The sequence below is a fragment of the Salvelinus alpinus genome, chromosome 3 (assembly GCF_045679555.1).
Source record: "Salvelinus alpinus chromosome 3, SLU_Salpinus.1, whole genome shotgun sequence".
Classification (NCBI taxonomy): domain Eukaryota; kingdom Metazoa; phylum Chordata; class Actinopteri; order Salmoniformes; family Salmonidae; genus Salvelinus; species Salvelinus alpinus.
Window position 1 is genome coordinate 7,363,127 of NC_092088.1, and position 22,643 is coordinate 7,385,769.

Below are 22,643 nucleotides of genomic sequence, written 5' to 3' on the forward strand. Positions count from 1 at the left end.
AGTGGTGACTACTGGTACATCAAACAAGAGGTTTGCTTTGTTTAGTGAGTCAGACCAGCATCACTGAGTTGCTAAAGGATATAAACAGGTCTTATATATGCAGAAAAGCTTCAGTCATCCATCACATGATGTATGCCGTGTTATACTGATTGACCAACTGGGAGGTTGTGTTGAAATATTCAGAGCTCATTCATCAATTTAATTAGACTTGTCTAAAACCTTCATCTCTCTCTCTCTCCCTCTTTTTCTCTATCCCTCTTTTTTCTCTCGGTCTCTCTCTCTCTTTCTCTCTCTCTCCTCTCTCTTACACACACACAATCATCAGAAGAAAGTCATTTCTCATTCTCATTCATAAACCATGATGCAAACCCTGACAATGCATTGTGGGATTATGTCTTGACTACATAACACTTGTCATATATATTTCTCTGTTCCTCCAGGTCTTGGCTGTGACTCTGAGGCAGATGGTGAACCCGGGTCAGAGGCTAAAGGTCACCATGGTAGCTCCCTGTCCATAGTCTTTGACGAGGACAAGCCCATAGCTGCTAGCGGAGCCTATAACTTAGACCAGCTCATTGCTGCTGCTGCTGCTGCTGCAGAGGCCCAGAGCCGATCAACTCTAACCCGCTCTCTGAGCCTTCAGGCTGGGGAGCTAGACGGCTCCGGACCCCTAGACAGCGTAGGATCCTCCCTCTCAATCGGAGACTCCCGTCCCTTGGCTGAGGCCTTTAGTATCGACGGTGGTACTGAGAGTGCTCCGGGGACCCTCCGCAGACCGTCCAAGAAGGGGCCTCTCCGCCCTGCTGGCTCCCTGAAAAAGAAGCCTCTCCTCAGGCAGAGCTCTAACCCAGAGAGCCCCCAACCTCCATCCTCTGGTGTCACACCGGAGCTGAAAAAGAGCAGCAGAGCAGCTAGTCCCCTATTGGGCCCCGAGGACCAGGAAGTAGGAGGAGCCACAACAGACTCTGGCCCTGCCTCGGCTACGCCCAGTCCAGGAGGCACGCTCCGCAGAACCAGGAAACCACGCGTGGAAAGCCCCGCCCCTCTCATTGAAGAGACCAATCACACTAGCCCAGAGACAGATAACCAACCAATCCCAACCCCTACTCCTGTTCCGACCCAGGCCATTTCCATACCCCTCCGACAGGAGGATACCCCCATCCCAGTGCCGGAGGCCCCTCTCCCAGCCAGCGAGGGCTCCTCTCCCATCCCCCCTAGTGGGGCCTACAAATGGGACCCAGACAACTTTGAGGACATCGACCCATTCAACACCGGCGGTAGTAAAGTCGCTAACTCTCCCCCGTTGGGAAGGAAAGGAGTCGCTAACTCCCCCCCATTGGGAAGGAAAGGAGTCACTGCGTCCATTGCTCACAAAACTGTCACCCCTGTGTCTAGCCCCCCTCCTGTCTCTACTGAGGAACCAGCTCGTCCCTCTACCAGCCCCCCTATTCGCACCTCAGGGGCGGTCAGGCTGGAGTTTGACTATTCTGAGGAGACCCTCGAGGAGCCTCCCAAGGCCTCTCCACCTCCCAAGAAGCTGGGCAGGAAGCCAGGCTCCAAGGTTAGTCTGTCATAGGATTGAAAATGGTCCCTTTCTTTACTCTTGCTGATTTCAATGTGTCATTATTTTTTGGGGGGCCTGATTATCTTGCTGATTCTTTGTTTTTGAAAAAAACAGTACATGTTATTACAATTATTATTCCTAATAATTGTATTCATGTCATTATTATTATGTTTATTATATATTTTAATAATATGAATCATTATTATTATTATTATTATTATTATCAGATGCCTCTAAGGAAGCCCAGGATGGGCCTGAAGAAGGCTGTCCAGCCGCCATCGGAACCCCTAGACAACACCCCCGCCACCGTCCCCGGTGATGACATCCCTATCCATAAGGCTTCCTATAACTTTGACCCCGCCCAGTGGGACGACCCTAACTTCAACCCGTTCGGCTCTAACAGCGAGATCCCCGTCTCTCCCAAGCTGAACAAACCCTCCAATAGATTCGACTCTGACACCTTCGACGAGTCTGCTGCCTTCAAGTCCTCCTCCAATAGCATGGCTGCGTCTCCGCCCACGGCTGCCTCAGGCTCCGCCTCCTTTGAGGTGTCGGCCAATGACAATGAGGTTGATAATGATAACGATAACGTCGGTGAGCTGGAGGACCACAACCAAAACAAACCATCCAAAACGAAGAAGAAACCTATCAAATCGTAAGTTGGTTTTAAAATAGTTTTATATTTGTATGGTCTTTCCTGACCTTATTGAACAGAGAGATAGACAGCATGAAAGGTAGAGTATCAAAGGGCAATATTCAAACCTCTGCCGACACCGTAGGCATGTGTGCCGGAGGCTGCGGCGTTACCGCTTGACCAGTCAGGCCACCAGATAGCAGTATCCAATATATGTGCGTATGTGTGTGTGTGTGCATGTGTGTGTGTGTGTGCATGTGTGTGTGTGAGTGTGTGTGTGTGTCAGGTTGGAGATAAAGATGTGAAAACACATGCAGATAATATGCTAAGACATAGTGAGATGTGTGTGTGTGTGTGTACTCTCTCTCTCTCACACACACACACACACACACACACACACACACACACACACACACACACACACACACACACACACACACACACACACACACACACATCTCACTCTCTCTTATCATATTATCTGCCTGCGTGTGTTTTCACATCTTTATATTCAACCTGGGACTTACACACATAAGCCCTAACTCACTAACTTAACAAAGAATCAGGCTTGGGGTCAATACCATTTCAGCCCTAACTCACTAACTAAACAAAGAATCAGGCTTACATTAACATAATGTTCCCTAACTCAATTAGTTACATTAACATAATGTTCCCTAACTAAACTAGTTACATTAACATAATGTTCCCTAACTCAACTAGTTACATTAACATAATGTTCCCTAACTAAACTAGTTACATTAACAGAATGTTCCCTAACTCAACTAGTTACATTAACATAATGTTCCCTAACTCAACTAGTTACATTAACAGAATGTTCCCTAACTCAACTAGTTACATTAACATAATGTTCCCTAACTCAACTAGTTACATTAACATAATGTTCCCTAACTAAACTAGTGACATTAACATAATGTTCCCTAACTAAACTAGTTACATTAACATAATGTTCCCTAACTAAACTAGTTACATTAACATAATGTTCCCTAACTAAACTAGTTACATTAACATAATGTTCCCTAACTAAACTAGTTACATTAACATAATGTTCCCTAACTAAACTAGTTCTAGTTAACATAATGTTCCCTAACTAAACTAGTTCTAGTTAACAGAATGTTCCCTAACTAAACTAGTTACATTAACATAATGTTCCCTAACTAAACTAGTTACATTAACAGAATGTTCCCTAACTAAACTAGTTCTAGTTAACAGAATGTTCCCTAACTAAACTAGTTCTAGTTAACATAATGTTCCCTAACTAAACTAGTTCTAGTTAACATAATGTTCCCTAACTAAACTGGTGATGTTAAATCACATTGTAGAAATGCATTTTCATTTTAATCCAACCACATATGAGCATTCATCTTTTTCAGGTTTGATGCAGTCTTGCTACAGACAGATGTTGCTGAAAGTCCTTTTCTAAATTCCCCAATGTAATGACATGTATCTGAAGCTGAACGTAAACAACTATATAAGGGGAAAGATTAATAATTGAAAAACGTACCTTTCCCGGCAAGTTGTTATTAAGATATATAATGTATTGATTAAGTATTGATTGATTAAGTCTCTGCCAGGGATGTTGTGTTCAGTGACTCCTGATCATCTTGTCTCTCTCCTCTTCCTGTTCCAGGAACACTTTCAGAGTCAAGAGGTCCCCAAAGAGGTCGGCCATGTCTGATCCATCATCACAAGTGAGTCAGTCCTCTCTCACATACACTCATGTGTACACGCACGCACGCACGCACGCACGCACGCACGCACGCACGCACGCACGCACACACACACACACACACACACACACACACACACACACACACACACACACACACACACACACACACACACACACACACACACACACACACACACACACACACACACACACACACACACACACCCTCCCTCACTTCCTCACCTCCACACCTCCTCACTTCCTCACCTCCACACCTCCTCACCTCCACACCTCCTCACTTCCTCACCTCCACACCTCCTCACTTCCTCACCTCCACACCTCCTCACCTCCACACCTCCTCACTTCCTCACCTCTTCACTTCCTCACTTCCTCACCTCCACACCTCCTCACTTCCTCATCTCCACACCTCCTCACTTCCTCACCTCCACACCTCCTCACTTCCTCACCTCCACACCTCCTCACTTCCTCACCTCATCACCACCTCACTTCCTCACCTCCACACCTCCTCACCTCCTCACCTCCTCACCTCCTCACTTCCTCACCTCCTCCTTCCTCTGCTCCAGGAGCCCACCCCAGTAGATGAAGTCCAGCCTCCTATCCCCCCGCTACAGGACGACCACGCCACAGACGAGGAGAAGCTGGCCTCTTCCTCCAATCACAAAGAGAAGCTTGCTTCCTCAGCCAATCACAAGTGGGCATCCATGGAGGCGGAGCTAACCTCTGACCCCCAGGAGGACTTCCCGCAGCCATCTGACCTCACAGCCTTCGTCAACGAGAACAATCGAGGTGAGTGTGTTTGTGTGTGTGTGTGTGTGTGTGTGTGTGTTTAAAAATAAATATTATATTAATTAGTCATCATTGGACAATTTCAGGTCAAAAGTTAATTTTTCCATGTACAGGACGATATGTCATCCATACGTGTGCTCCCCCATGTATTGATTTCTAATTGTCAGCGAGCCCATACAGCGAGCCCATGCAGCTAGCTATCCAGCCCTTTACTAAACCCTGACCCCTAGAAGGGTAGAGGAGAGCCACACTACCCAGAGGCTGTGTCTGCCTGACTGTGTTTAAACTGGGTCATGTTGTTAAACAGATAGACAGACAGACTGTCCCACCAGTCCAGTCCAGTCCAGTCCAGAGTATCTGATGTTCTCCCTCCTCTTTCATTTTTCTCTCCTCTCCCTCCTCTCTTCTCTCTTTCTGTCTCTAACCATCTCTCTTCTCTCTTTCATTCTCTCGTACTTGTGTCTCTAAATCTGTCTGTTCTATTGTCTCCCTCAGTGCCAGACTATGAGATCGAGTACATGGAGAAGATCGGCCCCCCTTCGCCGGTGAGTATATATCCACAGTCTGTGCTGTCAGTCAGATAAGAAGGGGTAAGAAGATAGAACTGAAACCAGCTCACATTATGATCCTGATCTATGAAGATTTAATACTGCTAAATTAGGTCTATATCTTTGCTCGTGAAACTGACTGTCCTTGAGACTGACTGTCCTTGAGACTGCGACTGACTGTCATTGAGGCTGACTATCCTTGAGACTGCGACTGACTGTCCTTGAGACTGACTGTCCTTGAGACTGCGACTGACTGTCCTTAAGACTGAGACTGCCTGTCCTTGAGACTGAGACTGCCTGTCCTTGAGACTGCGACTGACTGTCCTTGATACTGAGACTGTCCTTGATACTGAGACTGACTGTCCTTGATACTGAGACTGTCCTTGATACTGAGACTGACTGTCCTTGAGACTGACTGTCCTTGAGACTGCGACTGACTGTCCTTGAGACTGAGACTGCCTGTCCTTGAGACTGAGACTGCCTGTCCTTGAGACTGCGACTGACTGTCCTTGATACTGAGACTGTCCTTGATACTGAGACTGACTGTCCTTGAGACTGACTGTCCTTGATACTGAGACTGACTGTCCTTGAGGCTGACTGTCCTTGATACTGAGACTGTCCTTGATACTGAGACTGACTGTCCTTGAGACTGAGACTGTCCTTGATACTGAGACTGACAATCCTTGAGACTGACTATCCTTGATACTGAGACTGACTGTCCTTGAGGCTGAGACTGACTGTCCTTGATACTGAGACTGACTGTCCTTGAGACTGACAATCCTTGAGACTAACTATCCTTGATACTGATACTGACTGTCCTTGAGACTGACTATCCTTGATACTGAGACTGACTGTCCTTGAGACTGACTATCCTTGCATACTTTAGTTTCTTCTGATCATCAAAGAAAATGTTGCATGCTGTCTTGCTGTATGTTTATCTCTCTGTCTCTCTCTGTCTCTCTCTCTCTCTCTCTCTCTCTCTCTCTCTCTCTATATATAGACTCTGTTTGTGAAAAAACCTTCCTCTCTCTACCTGAAGCTGGACTCTGTGACAGACAGCCTGACCAAGCCTAACCATGCATCAGAACTCAACTCTCCCTGCACAGGGTACAACACACTGGGGTACACACACGCACGCACACGCACACACCTTTCTCTGAGTCAACACACACGCGCACGCACACGCGCACACACACACGCACACACCTAAACACACCGTCTAGTCACATATAGTCATCAACATGAGTAGGACAAAATCCATTCACTCTCTCTCTCACGTGCACACAGATTGAGTTTCCAGTCCATTTCTCTGAGTCAAAGAGGTGCAGGGGGGCTGCCTTAATCAACATCCACGGTGCCCGGGGAACAGTGGGTTAACTGCCTTGCTCAGCGCCCGGGGAACAGTGGGTTAACTGCCTTGTCCAGGGCCCGGGGAACAGTAGGTTAACTGCCTTGTCCAGGGCCCGGGGAACAGTGGGTTAACTGCCTTGTCCAGGGCCCGGGGAACAGTGGGTTAACTGCCTTGTCCAGGGCCCGGGGAACAGTGGGTTAACTGCCTTGTCCAGGGCCCGGGGAACAGTGGGTTAACTGCCTTGTCCAGGGGCAGAACAACAGATTTTTACCTTGTCAGCTCAGGGATTCAATCCAGCAACCTTTCGGTTACTGGCTCAACGCTCTAACCACTAGGCTACCTGCCGTCCCTACGCTCTAACCACTAGGCTACCTGCCGTCCCTACGCTCTAACCACTAGGCTACCTGCCGTCCCTACACTCTAACCACTAGGCTACCTGCCGTCCCTACACTCTAACCACTAGGCTACCTGCCGTCCCTACACTCTAACCACTAGGCTACCTGCCGTCCCTACGCTCTAACCACTAGGCTACCTGCCGTCCCTACACTCTAACCACTAGGCTACCTGCCGTCCCTACACTCTAACCACTAGGCTACCTGCCGCCTCTACACTCTAACCACTAGGCTACCTGCCGTCCCTACACTCTAACCACTAGGCTACCTGCCGTCCCTACTCTCTAACCACTAGGCTACCTGCCGTCCCTACGCTCTAACCACTAGGCTACCTGCCGTCCCTACACTCTAACCACTAGGTTACCTGCCGCCCCTACACTCTAACCACTAGGCTACCTGTCGCCCCTACACTCTAACCACTAGGCTACCCGCCGCCCCTACACTCTAACCACTAGGCTACCTGCCGCCCCTACACTCTAACCACTAGGCTACCTGCCGTCCCTACACTCTAACCACTAGGCTACCTGCCGTCCCTACACTCTAACCACTAGGCTACCTGCCGTCCCTACACTCTAACCACTAGGCTACCTGCCGTCCCTACACTCTAACCACTAGGTTACCTGCCGTCCCTACACTCTAACCACTAGGCTACCTGCCGTCCCTACACTCTAACCACTAGGCTACCTGCCGTCCCTACACTCTAACCACTAGGCTACCTGCCGTCCCTAAACTCTAACCACAGAAATGGACTCTCTCTCTCTCTCTCTCTCTCTCTCTCTCTCTCTCTCTCTCTCCCTCCATGTAGGAGTTTTGAGGAGATAGAGGCCCAGATCACAGCCCAGATGAAGACTCCTGTGCTGGGCTCCAGACCCGGTCCAGAAGGGTCTCGACCCGGTCTGGAGGGGTCCACTGGAGAGAAAGAGAAGACCAGGAAGAGAGAGAGCCAGTCACTCAGCCGGACACAGAGCACAGACATTGAGCATGGGGCGGTGAGTAGAACAACACACAACACTGAACTGTCAATCTACCTCACTGAGCAAAATCAAGATGAAAATGTATCATTGCGTTTACAGTATGTTTCTCATCGTCTTTCATCTGCATGTGACAGTTATTTGTATCAGGCTCCTCTCAGAATACAATGTTACGTCAGATTTTCTTTCCCGGGTTCACTATGCTGAGGCCTCTCTTTAATCCATCCAACTGGCTGTCTGTGTTATTGTCATGTAGTCATGTAGACACTAGAGGGCGACAATGACTGTATGGCCTGGCCTGGCCTGGCCTAGGCTGTAGACACAGAAGTTGATGCTCAATAGATACATTAACCTCATCAACTACTCTCAAAACCCTGTCATAAGTTAGCTACCATAAATTAACTACCATAAGGTAACTACCATAAGATAACTACTAGTAGGTAACTACCATAAAGTAACTACTAGAAGGTAACTAAACTACCACAAGGTAACTACCGTAAAGTAACTACCAGAAGGTAACTATCATAAAGTAACTACCAGAAGGTAACTAAACTACCAGAAGGTAACTACCGTAAAGTAACTACCAGAAGGTAACTACCGTAAAGTAACTACTAGAAGGTAACTACTAGAATGTAACTACTAGAAGGTAACTACCATAAAGTAACTACCATAAAGTAATCATGATAAGGTACCTACCATAGAGTAACTACCAGAAGGTAACTACCATAAAGTAACTACCAGAAGGTAACTACCAGAAGGTAACTACTAGAAGGTAACTACTAGAATGTAACTACTAGAAGGTAACTACCATAAAGTAACTACCATAAAGTAATCATGATAAGGTAACTACCATAAAGTAACTACTAGAAGGTAACTACCATAAAGTGATTACGATAAGGTAACTACCATAAAGTAACTACTAGAAGGTAACTAAACTACCACAAGGTAACTACCATAAAGTAACTACCAGAAGGTAACTACCATAAAGTAACTACCATAAGGTAACTACCATAAAGTAACTACCAGAAGGTAACTACCATAAGCTACCTACCAGCCAGCTACAAACAACACACCTCAGTCTCAGCTACCCAGCTCTCAACCTCCTGCTGACAATGCCCAATGCTTTGCTTCGCAATGCTGACCCCCTCCTCGCCCCGCTCCTCGCACCGCTCCTTGCCACGCTCCTGGCCCTCTTCCTCCTCCCTGCTGCCAACCCCTGTAGAAACCCTCCCAGGGCTCTATGGAGGTCCAAGGTCCAGCCCCTGGCCCATCCCCAGACGCACCCTTCTTAGCCAGGCTGTCTGAGTGCCCTGACCCCCTATCCTACCTGGAGGCTGTGGAGACTGACCTGGCAGAGACCAACCCCACTGCCTTCGCCCTCAAACTACAGGTGTGTTGATTAGAGTCAGTGTGCTGTGCTCCCCTCCCTCGCGTGCCAACCTCCTTCCCGTTTGGATCCTCTCTATCCCTCGCAGTTATACTATTGATAAATCATAGTTATACTGTTGATAAATCATAGTTATACTGTTGATAAATCATAGTTATATTATTGATGAATGAGATTGTGTGTGTGTACTCTAATGTGTATGTCTCCCTTTGTTTCCAATCATGTTGTCTAGTCTGTTGTCTAGTCTGTTGTCTAGTCTGTTGTCTAGTCAGTTATCTAGTCTGTTGTCCAGTCAGTTATCTAGTCTGTTGTCTAGTCTGTTTTCTAGTCAGTTGTCTAGTTGTCTAGTATGTTGTCTAGTCTGTTGTCTAGTCTATTGTCTAGTCTGTTTTCTAGTCAGTTGTCTAGTCAGTTGTCTAGTCTGTTGTCTAGTCTGTTGTCTAGTCTGTTTTCTAGTCAGTTATCTAGTCTGTTGTCCAGTCAGTTATCTAGTCTATTGTCTAGTCTGTTTTCTAGTCAGTTGTCTAGTCAGTTGTCTAGTCTGTTGTCTAGTCTGTTGTCTAGTCTGTTTTCTAGTCAGTTATCTAGTCTGTTGTCCAGTCAGTTATCTAGTCTGTTGTCTAGTCTGTTTTCTAGTCAGTTGTCTAGTCAGTTGTCTAGTCTGTTGTCTAGTCTTTTGTCTAGTATGCTGTCTTAGTCAGTTGTCTAGTCTGTTGTCTAGCCTGTTGTATAGTCAGTTGTCTAGTTGTCTAGTCAGTTGTCTAGTTGTCTAGTCAGTTGTCTAGTTGTCTAGTCTGTTGTCTAGTCAGTTGTTTAGTTGTCTAGTATGTTGTCTAGTCTGTTGTCTAGTCAGTTATCTAGTCTGTTGTCTAGTCTGTTGTCTAGTCTGTTGTCTAGTCAGTTGTCTAGTTTGTTGTCTTAGTCAGTTGTCTAGTCTATTGTCTAGTCTATTGTCTCGTCAGTTGTCTAGTCTGTTGTCTAGTCTGTTGTCTAGTCTGTTGTCTAGTCTGTTGTCTAGCCTGTTGTATAGTCTGTTGTCTAGTCAGGTGTTTAGCAAATTGTCTCGTCAGTTGTCTAGTCTGTTGTCTAGTTTCTTGTCTAGTCAGGTGTCTAGTCAGTTGTCTAGTCTGTAGTCTAGTCTATTGTCTAGTCCAGTCAGTTAGCTAGTCTTTTTCCTAATATGTTGTCTAGTCAGTTGTCTAGTCAGTTGTCTAGTCTGTTGTCCATACGTTGTCTAGTCTTTTTTCTAATATGTTGTCTAGTCTTTTTTCTAATATGTTGTCTAGTCTGTTGTCTAGTCTGTTGTCTAGTTTGTTGTCCATAAGTTGTCTAGTCTGTTGTCTAGTCTGTTGTCTAGTCAGTTGTCTAGTCAGTTGTCTAGTCTGTTGTCTAGTCTGTAGTCCAGTCTGTTGTCTAGTCTGTTGTCCAGTCTGTTGTCTAGTTGGTTGTCCAGTCTGTTGTCTAGTCTGTTGTCTAGTCTGTTGTCCAGTCTGTTGTCTAGTCTGTTGTCCAGTCTGTTGTCTAGTTGGTTGTCCATAAATTGTTTAGTCTGTTGTCTTGTCTGTAGTGTAGGCTGTTATCTAATGTGTTGTCTAGTCTGTTCTCAGGTATTTTGTCTAGTCTATTGTCTAGTCAGTTGTCTAGTCTGTTATCTAGTCTTTTTACTGATGTGTTGTCTAGTATGTTATCTAGTCTTTTTTCTAATATGTTGTCTAGTCAGTTGTCTAGTCTGTTGTCCAGTCGGTTGTCTAGTCAGTTGTCTAGTCTGTTATCTAGTCTTTTTACTGATGTGTTGTCTAGTATGTTATCTAGTCTGTTGTCTAGTCTTTTTTCTAATATGTTGTCTAGTCAGTTGTCTAGTCTGTTGTCCAGTCTGTTGTCTAGTCAGTTGTCTAGTCTGTTGTCTAGTCTGTTGTCTAGTCTGTTGTCTAGTCTGTTGTCTAGTCTGTTGTCCAGTCTGTGGTCTAGTCTGTTGTCTAGTCTGTTGTCTAGTCTGTTGTCTAGTCTGTTGTCCAGTCGGTTGTCTAGTCTGTTGTCTAGTCAGTTATCTAGTCTGTTGTCTAGTCTGTTGTCTAGTCTGTTGTCTAGTCAGTTGTCTAGTCTGTTGTCTAGTCTGTTGTCCAGTCAGTTGTCTAGTCTGTGGTCTAGTCTGTTGTCTAGTCTGTTGTCTAGTCTGTTGTCTAGTCTGTTGTCTAGTCAGTTGTCTAGTCTGTGGTCTAGTCTGTTGTCTAGTCTGTTGTCTAGTTGTCTAGTCTGTTGTCCAGTCAGTTGTCTAGTCTGTGGTCTAGTCTGTTGTCTAGTCAGTTATCTAGTCTGTTGTCTAGTCAGTTGTCTAGTCTGTTGTCTAGTCTGTTGTCTAGTCTGTTGTCTAGTCTGTTGTCTAGTCTGTTGTCTAGTCTGTTGTCTAGTCTGTTCTCTAGTCAGGTGTCCAGTCAGTTGTCTAGTCTGTTGATTAGTCTGTTGTCTAGTCTGTTGATTAGTCTGTTGTCTAGTCTGTTGTCCAGTCTGATGTCTAGTCTGTTTACTAGTCAGTTTCCTTTACCTTATCTCCGCCATTACTTTCATTGAGCTCCCTTTGCCTTTATCTATGTAAGCCTGTTTGTTGATCTTTGAGTGTGTGGGTACTGTAGGTGAGAGTGTGGGTACTGTAGGTGAGAGTGTGGGTACTATAGGTGAGAGTGAGGGTACTGTAGGTGAGAGTGAGGGTACTGTAGGTGAGAGTGTGTGGGTACTATAGGTGAGAGTGTGGGTACTGTAGGTGAGTGTGTGGGCACTGTAGGTGAGAGTGTGGGCACTGTAGGTGAGAGTGAGGTTACTATAGGTGAGAGTGAGGGTACTGTAGGTGAGTGTGTGGGTACCGTAGGTGAGAGTGAGGTTACTATAGTTGAGAGTGAGGGTACTGTAGGTGAGAGTGTGTGGGTACTGTAGGTGAGAGTGTGGGTACTGTAGGTGAGTGTGTGTGGGTACTGTAGGTGAGAGTGAGGGTACTGTAGGTGAGAGTGTGGGGGTACTATAGGTGAGAGTGTGGGTACTGTAGGTGAGAGTTTGGGTACTGTAGGTGAGAGTGAGGGTACTGTAGGTGAGTGTGTGGGTACTGTAGGTGAGAGTGAGGGTACTGTAGGTGAGAGTGTGGGTACTGTAGGTGAGAGTGTGGGTACTGTAGGTAAGAGTGAGGGTACTGTAGGTGAGAGTGAGGGTACTGTAGGTGAGAGTGAGGGTACTGTAGGTGAGAGTGAGGGTACTGTAGGTGAGTGTGTGGGTACTGTAGGTGAGTGTGTGGGTACTGTAGGTGAGAGTGTGGGTACTGTAGGTGAGAGTGAGGGTACTGTAGGTGAGTGTGTGGGTACTGTAGGTGAGAGTGTTGGTACTGTAGGTGAGGGTGTGGGTACTGTAGGTGAGAGTGTGGGTACTGTAGGTGAGAGTGAGGGCACTGTAGGTGAGAGTGTGTGGGTACTGTAGGTGAGAGTGAGGGTACTGTAGGTGAGTGTGAGGATACTGTAGGTGAGAGTGTGAATAATGTAGGTGAGAGTGAGGGTACTGTAGGTGAGAGTGTGGGTACTGTAGGTGAGAGTGTGGGTACAGTAGGTGAGAGTGAGGGTACTGTGGGTGAGAGTGTGGGTACTGTAGGTGAGAGTGTGGGTACTGTAGGTGAGAGTGTGTGGGTACTGTAGGTGAGAGTGAGGGTACTGTAGGTGAGAGTGAGGGTACTGTAGGTGAGAGTGAGGGTACTGTAGGTGAGAGTGAGGGTACTGAAGGTGAGTGTGAGGGTACTGTAGGTGAGAGTGTGAATACTGTAGGTGAGAGTGAGGGTACTGTAGGTGAGTGTGAGGGTACTGTAGGTGAGAGTGTGGCTACTGTAGGTGAGAGTGAGGGTTCTGTAGGTGAGAGTGAAGGTACTGTAGGTGAGAGTGTGTGTACTGTAGGTGAGTGTGTGGGTACTGTAGGTGAGAGTGTGGGTACTGTAGGTGATAGTGTGGGTACTGTAGGTGAGAGTGTGGGTACTGTAGGTGAGAGTGAGGGTACTGTAGGTGAGTGTGTGGGTACTGTAGGTGAGAGTGTTGGTACTGTAGGTGAGAGTGTGTGGGTACTGTAGGTGAGAGTGTAGGTACTGTAAGTGAGAGTGAGGGTACTGTAAGTGAGAGTGAGGGCACTGTAGGTGAGAGTGTGTGGGTACTGTAGGTGAGAGTGTGTGGGTACTGTAGGTGAGAGTGTGGGTACTGTAGGTGAGTGTGAGGGTACTGTAGGTGAGAGTATGAATAATGTAGGTGAGAGTGAGGGTACTGTAGGTGAGAGTGTGGGTACTGTAGGTGAGAGTGTGGGTACTGTAGGTGAGAGTGTGGGTACTGTAGGTGAGTGTGTGGGCACTGTAGGTGAGAGTGAGGGTACTGTAGGTGAGAGTGTGGGTACTGTAGGTGAGAGTGTGGGTACTGTAGGTGAGAGTGTGTGGGTACTGTAGGTGAGAGTGAGGGTACTGTAGGTGAGAGTGAGGGTACTGTAGGTGAGAGTGAGGGTACTGTAGGTGAGAGTGAGGGTACTGTAGGTGAGAGTGAGGGTCCTGTAGGTGAGTGTGAGGGTACTGTAGGTGAGAGTGTGAATACTGTAGGTGAGAGTGAGGGTACTGTAGGTGAGTGTGAGGGTACTGTAGGTGAGAGTGTGGCTACTGTAGGTGAGAGTGAGGGTTCTGTAGGTGAGAGTGAGGGTACTGTAGGTGAGAATCTGGGTACTGTAGGTGAGAGTGTGGGTACTGTAGGTGATAGTGTGGGTACTATAGGTGAGAGTGTGGGTACTGTAGGTGAGAGTGTGGGTACTGTAGGTGAGAGTGTGCGTACTGTAGGTGAGAGTGTGGGTACTGTAGGTGAGAGTGAGGGTACTGTAGGTGAGAGTGAGGGTACTGTAGGTGAGAGTGTGTGGGTACTGTAGGTGAGAGTGAGGGTACTGTAGGTGAGAGTGTGTGGGTACTGTAGGTGAGAGTGAGGGTACTGTAGGTGAGAGTATGTGGGTACTGTAGGTGACAGTGAGGGTACTGTAGGTGAGAGTGAGGGTACTATAGGTGAAAATGAGGGTACTGTAGGTGAGAATGTGGGTACTGTAGGTGAGAATGTGGGTACTGTAGGTGAGAGTGAGGGTACTGTAGATGAGAGTGTGTGGGTACTGTAGGTGAGAGTGTGTGGGTACTGTAGGTGAGAGTGTGTGGGTACTGTAGGTGAGAGTGTGTGGGTACTGTAGGTGAGAGTGTATGGGTACTGTAGGTGAGAGTGTGTGGGTACTGTAGGTGAGAGTGTGGGCACTGTAGGTGAGAAGTAAGTAGCCTAGGTGTATATAACTCAACTGGTTCTCTATGTCTCCCCCCCTGCCCCCTGCCCCCCCCCCCCTCCTGCAACACCCACCCTCCCTCACCCACCCTCCCTCCCTCTCCCGACCCTCCCTCCCTCTTACTCCCTCCCCCCTCCTGCAACACCCACCCACCCTCCCTCCTCCTCCTCCTCCTCCTCCTTCCCGACCCTCCCTCCCTCTTCCTCCCTCCCCCCTCCTGCAACACCCACCCTCCCTCTTCCTCCCTCCTCCTCCTCCTCCTCTCTTCCCCCCATCCCTCATCCCACCCCCCTCTTCCTCCCTCCCCCTCACTCTCTCCCCTCCTCCCCTTCTTCCTCTCTCTTCCTCCCTCTTACCTGCGTCTCAGGAGGAACTGGTTCTAGCTGCTCTGAGGATAGAGGCTCTTCAGGTAGCCAAATACATCTCAGACAGCCCCTCCCTCTCCACTGTCACCCCCCAGGTACTGAGCTGAGCCAGCCTGCACCTGTACCTGCTCTGTGTGTGTGTGTGTGTGTGTGTGTGTGTGTGTGTGTGTGTGTGTGTGTGTGTGTGTGTGTGTGTGTGTGTGTGTGTGTGTGTGTGTGTGTGTGTGTGTGTGTGTGTGTGTGTGTTGAGCAGCATGAGCGTGTCTCAGCCTGCCTCTCCCTCCCCCCTCCCCCCTCTAGTCACACCATTGTGTGTGTGAACACATGGCCGTTACTAAACAATAACAGCAACATCAACCGTCGCTGCCTCTCCCTTTTTCCCCCCATGTAACATCTCTAACACGGCTTCCAGACCCTGACCCCTGACCTCCAACCCCGGATCTCCTGAACCAATTATCTTAAAGAGTGCTAGGCCTTTTCTTTTCTTGGCTGTGTCTCAAACACGTCGGCTATCGGCCTGAACATGTCGGCTATCGGCCTGAACAGGAGAGACTTCTATTAACACTAACTTGACCTGGGAACTTTTGGAAAGTAACCAGTATTTTGTAACCCTCCTCATTCCTCAATCTGACGGGAGAGAGGGAAGCAGGATGATCAGATACTGTTGAACCTTTCATCTGTAATCTCACATTCCTGTTTTCTGACTGACTGACTTTGTCTCCTAAATAACCGAACAAACTCCAACGTCGTTGCTGCCTTGCTTCAGAAGAGAGGTCAGTCGAGGTTTCCAGATACAGATGGTTCATTTATCTTCCACCTAAGGTCTGTAGTGAAACCATGTGAAATGCATCTGTTACTGACGGTCACACCAGAGGAAAGTTAAGATCTGTTGGGTAGGTCTAGTCAGGAGATATGTCCGTTGGGTAGGTCTAGTCAGGAGATATGTCCGTTGGGTAGGTCTAGTCAGGAGATATGTCCGTTGGGTAGGTCTAGTCAGGAGATATGTCCGTTGGGTAGGTCTAGTCAGGAGATATGTCCGTTGGGTAGGCCTAGTCAGGAGATAGGTCCGTTGGGTAGGCCTAGTCAGGAGATAGGTCCGTTGGGTAGATCTAGTCAGGAGATAGGTCCGTTGGGTAGGCCTAGTCAGGAGATAGGTCCGTTGGGTAAGTCTAGTCAGGAGGTAGGTCCGTTGGGTAGGTCTAGTCAGGAGATAGGTCCGTTGGGTAGGTCTAGTCAGGAGATAGGTCCGTTGGGTAAGCCTAGTCAGGAGATAGGTCCGTTGGGTATGCCTAGTCAGGAGATAGGTCTGTTGGGTAAGCCTAGTCAGGAGATATGTCCGTTGGGTAAGCCTAGTCAGGAGATAGCCGTTGGGTAGAGCTAGTCAGGAGATAGGTCCGTTGGGTAGGCCTAGTCAGGAGATAGGTCCGTTAGGTAAGCCTAGTCAGGAGATAGGTCCGTTGGGTAGGTCTAGTCAGGAGATAGGTCCGTTGGGTAAGCCTAGTCAGGAGATAGGTCCGTTGGGTATGCCTAGTCAGGAGATAGGTCTGTTGGGTAAGCCTAGTCAGGAGATATGTCCGTTGGGTAAGCCTAGTCAGGAGATAGCCGTTGGGTAGAGCTAGTCAGGAGATAGGTCCGTTAGGTAAGCCTAGTCAGGAGATAGGTCCGTTGGGTAGGTCTAGTCAGGAGATAGGTCTGTTGGGTAAGCCTAGTCAGGAGATAGGTCCGTTGGGTAGGTCCGTTGGGTAGTCCTAGTCAGGAGATAGGTCCGTTGGGTAGGTCAGAGGTCACTTTTTTTTTTTTTTGTTGTTTTATTTCACCTTTATTTTACCAGGTAGGCCAGTTGAGAACAAGTTCTCATTTACAACTGCGACCTGGCCAAGATAAAGCAAAGCAGTGTGACAAAAACAACAACACAGAGTTACACATAAACAAACGTACAGTCAATAACACAATAGAAAGATCTATGTACAGTGTAAATGTAGAAGAGTAGGGAGGTAGGCAATAAATAGGCCATAGAGGCGAAAATAATTACAATTTAACATTAATTTTGAATGAAGAGATGGAGATAAAACTGTCCAGTTTGAGTGTTTTTTGCAGCTCGTTCCAGTCGCTATCTGCAGCGAACTGAAAAGACGAGCGACCCAGGGATGTGTGTGCTTTGGGGACCTTTAACAGAATGTGACTGGTAAAACAGGTGTTGTATGTGGAGGATGAGGGCTGCAGTAGGTATCTCAGATAGGGGAGAGTGAGGCCTGAGAGGGTTTTATAAATATGCATCAACCAGTGGGTCTTACGATGGGTTTACAGAGATGACCAGTTTACAGAGGAGTATAGAGTGCAGTGATGTGTCCTGTAAGGAGCATTGGTGGCAAATCTGATGGCCGAATGGTAAAGAACATCTAGCCGCTCGAGAGCACCCTTACATGTCGATCTATAAATTACGTCTCCGTAATCTAGCATGGGTAAGTTGGTCATCTGAATCAGGGTTAATCAGATATCCCGAGTGGCACAGCCGTCTAAGGCACTGCATCTCAGTGCTAGAGGCGGCACTACAGACCCTGGTTCGATTCCAGGCTGTATCACAGCGTCGTCCAGGTTTGGGTTTGGCCGGGGTAGGACGTCACTGTAAATAAGAATTTCTTCTTAGCTGACTTGCCTAGTAAAACAAAAAAAAAATTGACAGTGTGAAAGGATCAATTTCGATAGAGGAAACCAAGTCTAGATTTAACTTTTGCCGGCAGCTTTGATATGTGCTGAGAGAAGGACAGTGTACCATCTACCCATACTCCCCAGTACTTGTATGAGGTGACTGACTACCTCAATCTCTAAACCCTCAGAGGTAGTATTCACACCGGTGGGGAGATGGACATTCTTCTTACCAAACCACATGACCTTTGTTTTGAATGTGTTCAGAACAAGGTTCAGGGCAGAGAAAGCTTGATGGACACTAAGATAACTTTGTGTAGAGTGTTTAACACAAACTCCGGGGAGGGGCCAGCTGAGTATAAGACTGTATCATCTGCATAGAAATGGATGAGAGAGCTTCCTAATGCCTGAGCTATGTTGTTGATGTAAATTGAGAAGAGCATGGGGCCTAGGATCGAGCCTTGGGGTACTCCCTTAGTGACAGGCAGTGGCTGAGACATCAGATATTCTGACTTTATACACTGCACTCTTTGAGAGAGGTAGTTAGCAAACCAGGCCAAAGACCCCTCAGAGACACCAATACTCCTTAGAGACACCAATACTCCTTAGAGACACCAATACTCCTTAGAGACACTAATACTCCTTAGCCGGCTCACAAGAATGGAAGGATCTACTGCAGTGGTCCCCAAACGTTTTATAGTCCCGTACCCCTTCAAACATTCAACCTCCAGCCGTACCCCCTCTAGCACCAGGGTCAGCACACTCTCAAATGTTGTTTCTTGCCATCATTATAAGCCTGCCACACACACACACACTATACGATACATTTATTAAATATAAGAATGAGTGAGTTTTTGTCACAACACGGCTTGTGGGAAGTGACAAAGAGCTCTTATAGGACCAGGGCACAAATAATAATATAATAATAATCAATCATTTCGTTCTTTATTTAACCATCTTACATATAAAACCTTATTAGTTCATCTAAAATTGAGAATAACTCACCACAGGTTAATGAGAAGGGTGTGCTTGAAAGGATGCACATAACTCTGCAATGTTGGGTTGTATTGGAGAGAGTCTCAGTCTTAAATAATTTTCCACACACAGTCTGTGCCTGTATTTAGTTTTCATGCTAGTGAGGGCCGAGAATCCACTCTCACATAGGTACGAGGTTGAAAAGGGCATCAGTGTCTTAACAGCACGATTTGCCAAGGCAGGATACTCTGAGCGCAGCCCAATCCAGAAATCTGGCAGTGGCTTCTGATTAAATTCCATTTTCACAGAACCACTTGTTGCAATTTGATGAGGCTCTCTTGTTCAGATATCTGTAAGTGGACTGGAGGCAGGGCATGAAAGGGATAACGAATCCAGTTGTTTGTGTCATCCGTTTTGGGAAAGCACCTGCGTAATTGCGCACCCAACTCACTCAGGTGCTTCTCTATATCACATTTGACATTGTCCGTAAGCTTGAATGCATTTGCACACAAAAAAATCATACAATGATCGAAAGACCTGTGTGTTGTCCTTGTTAATGCAGAAAGAGAAGAGCTCCAACTTCTTAATCATAGCCTTTTGTCCCGCACATTGAATATAGTTGCGGAGAGTCCCTGTAATCCTATATTCAGGTAATTCAGGCGAGAAAAACATCACCGAGATCGGCCAGTCGTGTGAGAAACGTGTCATCATGCAAGCGGTCAGACAAGTGAACATTTTGGATACTCTTAAGGATCCTCCCCTTTTTAAAAATGTTCACCTAAAATGACATGCCCAAATCTAACTGCCTTTAGCTCAGGCCTTGAAGCAAGGATATGCATATTCTTGGTACCATTTGAAAGGAAACAAGTTGACGTTTGTGGAAATGTGAAATGAATGTAGGAGAATGTAGCACAATAGATCTGGTAAAAGATAATACAAAGAAAAAACCAACTGTTCTTTTGTAAAAAAAAATGATGATCATCTTTGAAATGCAAGAGAAAGGCCATAATGTATTATTCCAGCCCAGGTGCAATTTACATGTTGGCCACTAGATGACAGCATTGTATGTGCAAAGTTTTAGACTGATCCAATGAATCATTATATTTCTGTTCAAAATGTTGTATCAAGACTGCCGAAATGTGCCTAATTTGTTTATTAATAACTTTTCATGTTCAAAATTGTGCACTCTCCTCAAACAATAGCATGGTATTATTTCACTGTAATTGCTACTGTAAATTGGACAGTGTAGTTAGATTAACAAGAATTTAAACTTTCTGCCAAAATCAGATAAGTCTATGTCCTGGGAAATGTTCTTATTGCTTACAACCTCATGCTAATCACATTAGCCTACGTTAGCTCAACCGTCCCGTGGAATGGACACCGATAAGGAGATGGATATGGGGTAAGGTCTCTGCTTGGCACTAAGAGGATGGATATGGGGTAAGGCCCAGAGATAGACTAGTATCCTGTCCAAGGGATGTACCTGGATGTTCATTATTTAAATCTGGACAGAGAGGGCTGCTTACCCAGTTGGTGGCAGGCCGACTAAGGACCAACTATATTTAACCTGCTGATTGATGGTATATCAACAAATCTGGATTGAGCGACTACCCTAGTTGGTGGCAGGCTGACTGAGCCAATCCCCAGGCCAATCCACAGGAATACTAGCTGTCGTCAAGGCCTCAGTTTATGGGGATACTGATCAAATCCAATCTGTGGCTCTACAGTATGTTGGCTAGCGCAGTTGGTGGCTGTCTTGGGGACTGAGGTCCAATCCCTAAGACTACCAGTCTTCTTGGACCTGCTCATCCTTACAACTGCCACAGTTTGTCTCTCTGAACCTTAAGCAGTAGAGCCAGTGTTATAATATCATAGTATAGAATAAGAAAGGTATTAGTGGTTAAATGCTGCAGCTAGACCCAACACATCTCTCTAGGACGACTGTATTAGTGGGGCTTTACGTCTCCTACACCCCCATGAGGCCCCAATCCCCTAATCCCCCACAGGGAGGATTAAACCATCCACGGATGTTTGGGGAGGGGGGGGGACCAACTCCATGATCAGATTCTGGGTTATGATGTCATAATTAGATTCTGGGTTATGATGTAATAATCAGATTCTGTGTTGGATTCTGTGTTCAGACAATTCTGGTGACTAGCTAATGATTTGTTTAAAAAAAATCTTTATTAAAGTAAAGATATCCAAGTTGATTTTCTGATGCCCTGCAGATACTTTGCCGTATGGGGCCAAGCGCTACCGAACTTGTCTTCTATGGCACACTCTGTTAATTACCCTAACCTGTGGGCAGTGGAGACATACAGTCAGTGGAAGTTAGATGTGTTAATATAAAACTGGTTCTAGGTCAGATTGGAAATGAAGTGTTTTCACAGTACCTTTTACACCTATCAAAATCATAACAACTTCCTCTGACATTGTGATGCGCCTAGTCACATGATTCATGACACAAACATTGTCAACATTGTCATTCATGACACTAACACCTATTCCTGTCCCTCCCAATGCCCCCTATCCCTGTCCCTCCCCAATACCCCCTATCCCTGCCCTCCCCAATACCCCCTATCCCTGTCCCTCCCCAATACCCCCTATCCCTGTCCCTCCCCAATACCCCCTATCCCTGTCCCTCCCCAATACCCCCTATCCCTGTCCCTCCCCAATACCCCCTATCCCTGCCCTCCCCAATACCCCCTATCCCTGTCCCTCCCCAATACCCCCTATCCCTGTCCCTCCCCAATACCCCCTATCCCTGTCCCTCCCCAATACCATGCAGCATTCATCTATCAGTAGATATATCCCGCCTCTTTCCCCTGCCTAGACCCAATTACAGCTAAGCTGTTGCAGCATCAGCCAATCACTGGCATTGAGGACTGCTCCATCCCAACATGTTGCTACCAGCTGCCTAAGTCTCCAAGAGCATCATTACAGAGGCTGCATCATTTTGCATATTGAGTTTGGCCGTGGTGTGGGGCATCTTGGTGTGGGGCATCTTGGTTTTGGGGCATCTTTCTGATCCGATATGATGCAGCCTTGTGGCTTGGTTTGGTTCAGGATCCTACAAAGACTGTGTATTGTCTATAGGGTTTTAAAGTGCAGGTAACTTTCCCAGCTTTTCCAGAAATCCTGGATGGAAGATTCCACATTTCCTGCTTATTCCCTCCTGTTTCTGGGAACCTTCCAACTGGGGATTCTGGGAAAGCTTCCAGAACACAACCCTAGTTTTCTGTCACCATTAGATCAACCAGATACCTAACTAACTGTCTGTTCCTGTGTCTCTCCCCCTTCTCTTCCTCCTCCTCCTCTTCCTCTTCCTCCTCCTCCTCTCCCCTTGACCTGGCTTCGGCGAGCAGCAGAGAGACAGAGAAGTGACGTCATCAGTGATGTCATCAACACTGGACAGGGACAGCGCGGATATCAAGAGTTCTCTCTACACCCGGACAGCGGGCTATGGAGAGGAGGAGAGCCCCTACCCACCCAAAGACATGGAGCACTCCCTGGGCATCGCACGAGAAGAGGTACCCCTCTAGACCCAAACCACTCACTACTGTCAAGTTCATATCCATTGTAGGAATTTTACTGTATGACTGTATTGGAGGTTACAGTAGGTTGACATTCAACAGTATAGTCAATACAAATGCAGATTATATAGATAAAAACACACATGCATTTGTTTTGTATACTGATGTAAATATAAACTCTACGGTCTGATGTCTTCACAGTTCTTCCTGTCACGTGTACATGATGTGTACCTAAGAAAGTCCCTATTTATCCTCCCTCTCAGATCGTGTCCAAGGAGAAGGAGGTACTGGAGTGGCAGAGGAAGTACGAGGACAGTCGACAGGAAGTGCTGGAGATGAGGTGAGTTGACCGACCGTCAGTCCGTCAGCTTGGTTGAAGATAACGAAGGACCAATGGGACCAGAGACGTCGATTACTGGTGTAGTTGGTCCCTTTGTTAAGAATTCTTCTGCATTCATATAAAGAGT

At 46.9% G+C, this 22,643-nt stretch overlaps 1 protein-coding gene across 6 annotated transcripts in view; it reads left to right on the forward strand.

Annotated features, from left to right (window-relative positions):
- Positions 1 to 22,643, forward strand: part of tacc2 (transforming, acidic coiled-coil containing protein 2) — a 280,409-nt gene that overhangs the window by 239,431 nt on the left and 18,335 nt on the right. For 2 of the 6 annotated variants that reach the window (XM_071391355.1, XM_071391350.1), the window contains 11 exons: positions 441 to 1,561; positions 1,792 to 2,219; positions 3,847 to 3,907; positions 4,473 to 4,695; positions 5,191 to 5,240; positions 6,244 to 6,365; positions 7,792 to 7,975; positions 9,180 to 9,347; positions 15,025 to 15,117; positions 22,009 to 22,173; positions 22,440 to 22,516. In XM_071391355.1, coding sequence (XP_071247456.1) covers positions 441 to 1,561; positions 1,792 to 2,219; positions 3,847 to 3,907; positions 4,473 to 4,695; positions 5,191 to 5,240; positions 6,244 to 6,365; positions 7,792 to 7,975; positions 9,180 to 9,347; positions 15,025 to 15,117; positions 22,009 to 22,173; positions 22,440 to 22,516 — 2,692 coding nt within the window. The remainder of the gene's footprint in view (positions 1 to 440; positions 1,562 to 1,791; positions 2,220 to 3,846; positions 3,908 to 4,472; positions 4,696 to 5,190; positions 5,241 to 6,243; positions 6,366 to 7,791; positions 7,976 to 9,179; positions 9,348 to 15,024; positions 15,118 to 22,008; positions 22,174 to 22,439; positions 22,517 to 22,643) is intronic. The other 4 variants (XM_071391352.1, XM_071391351.1, XM_071391353.1 and 1 more) reach the window with 4 other exon arrangements.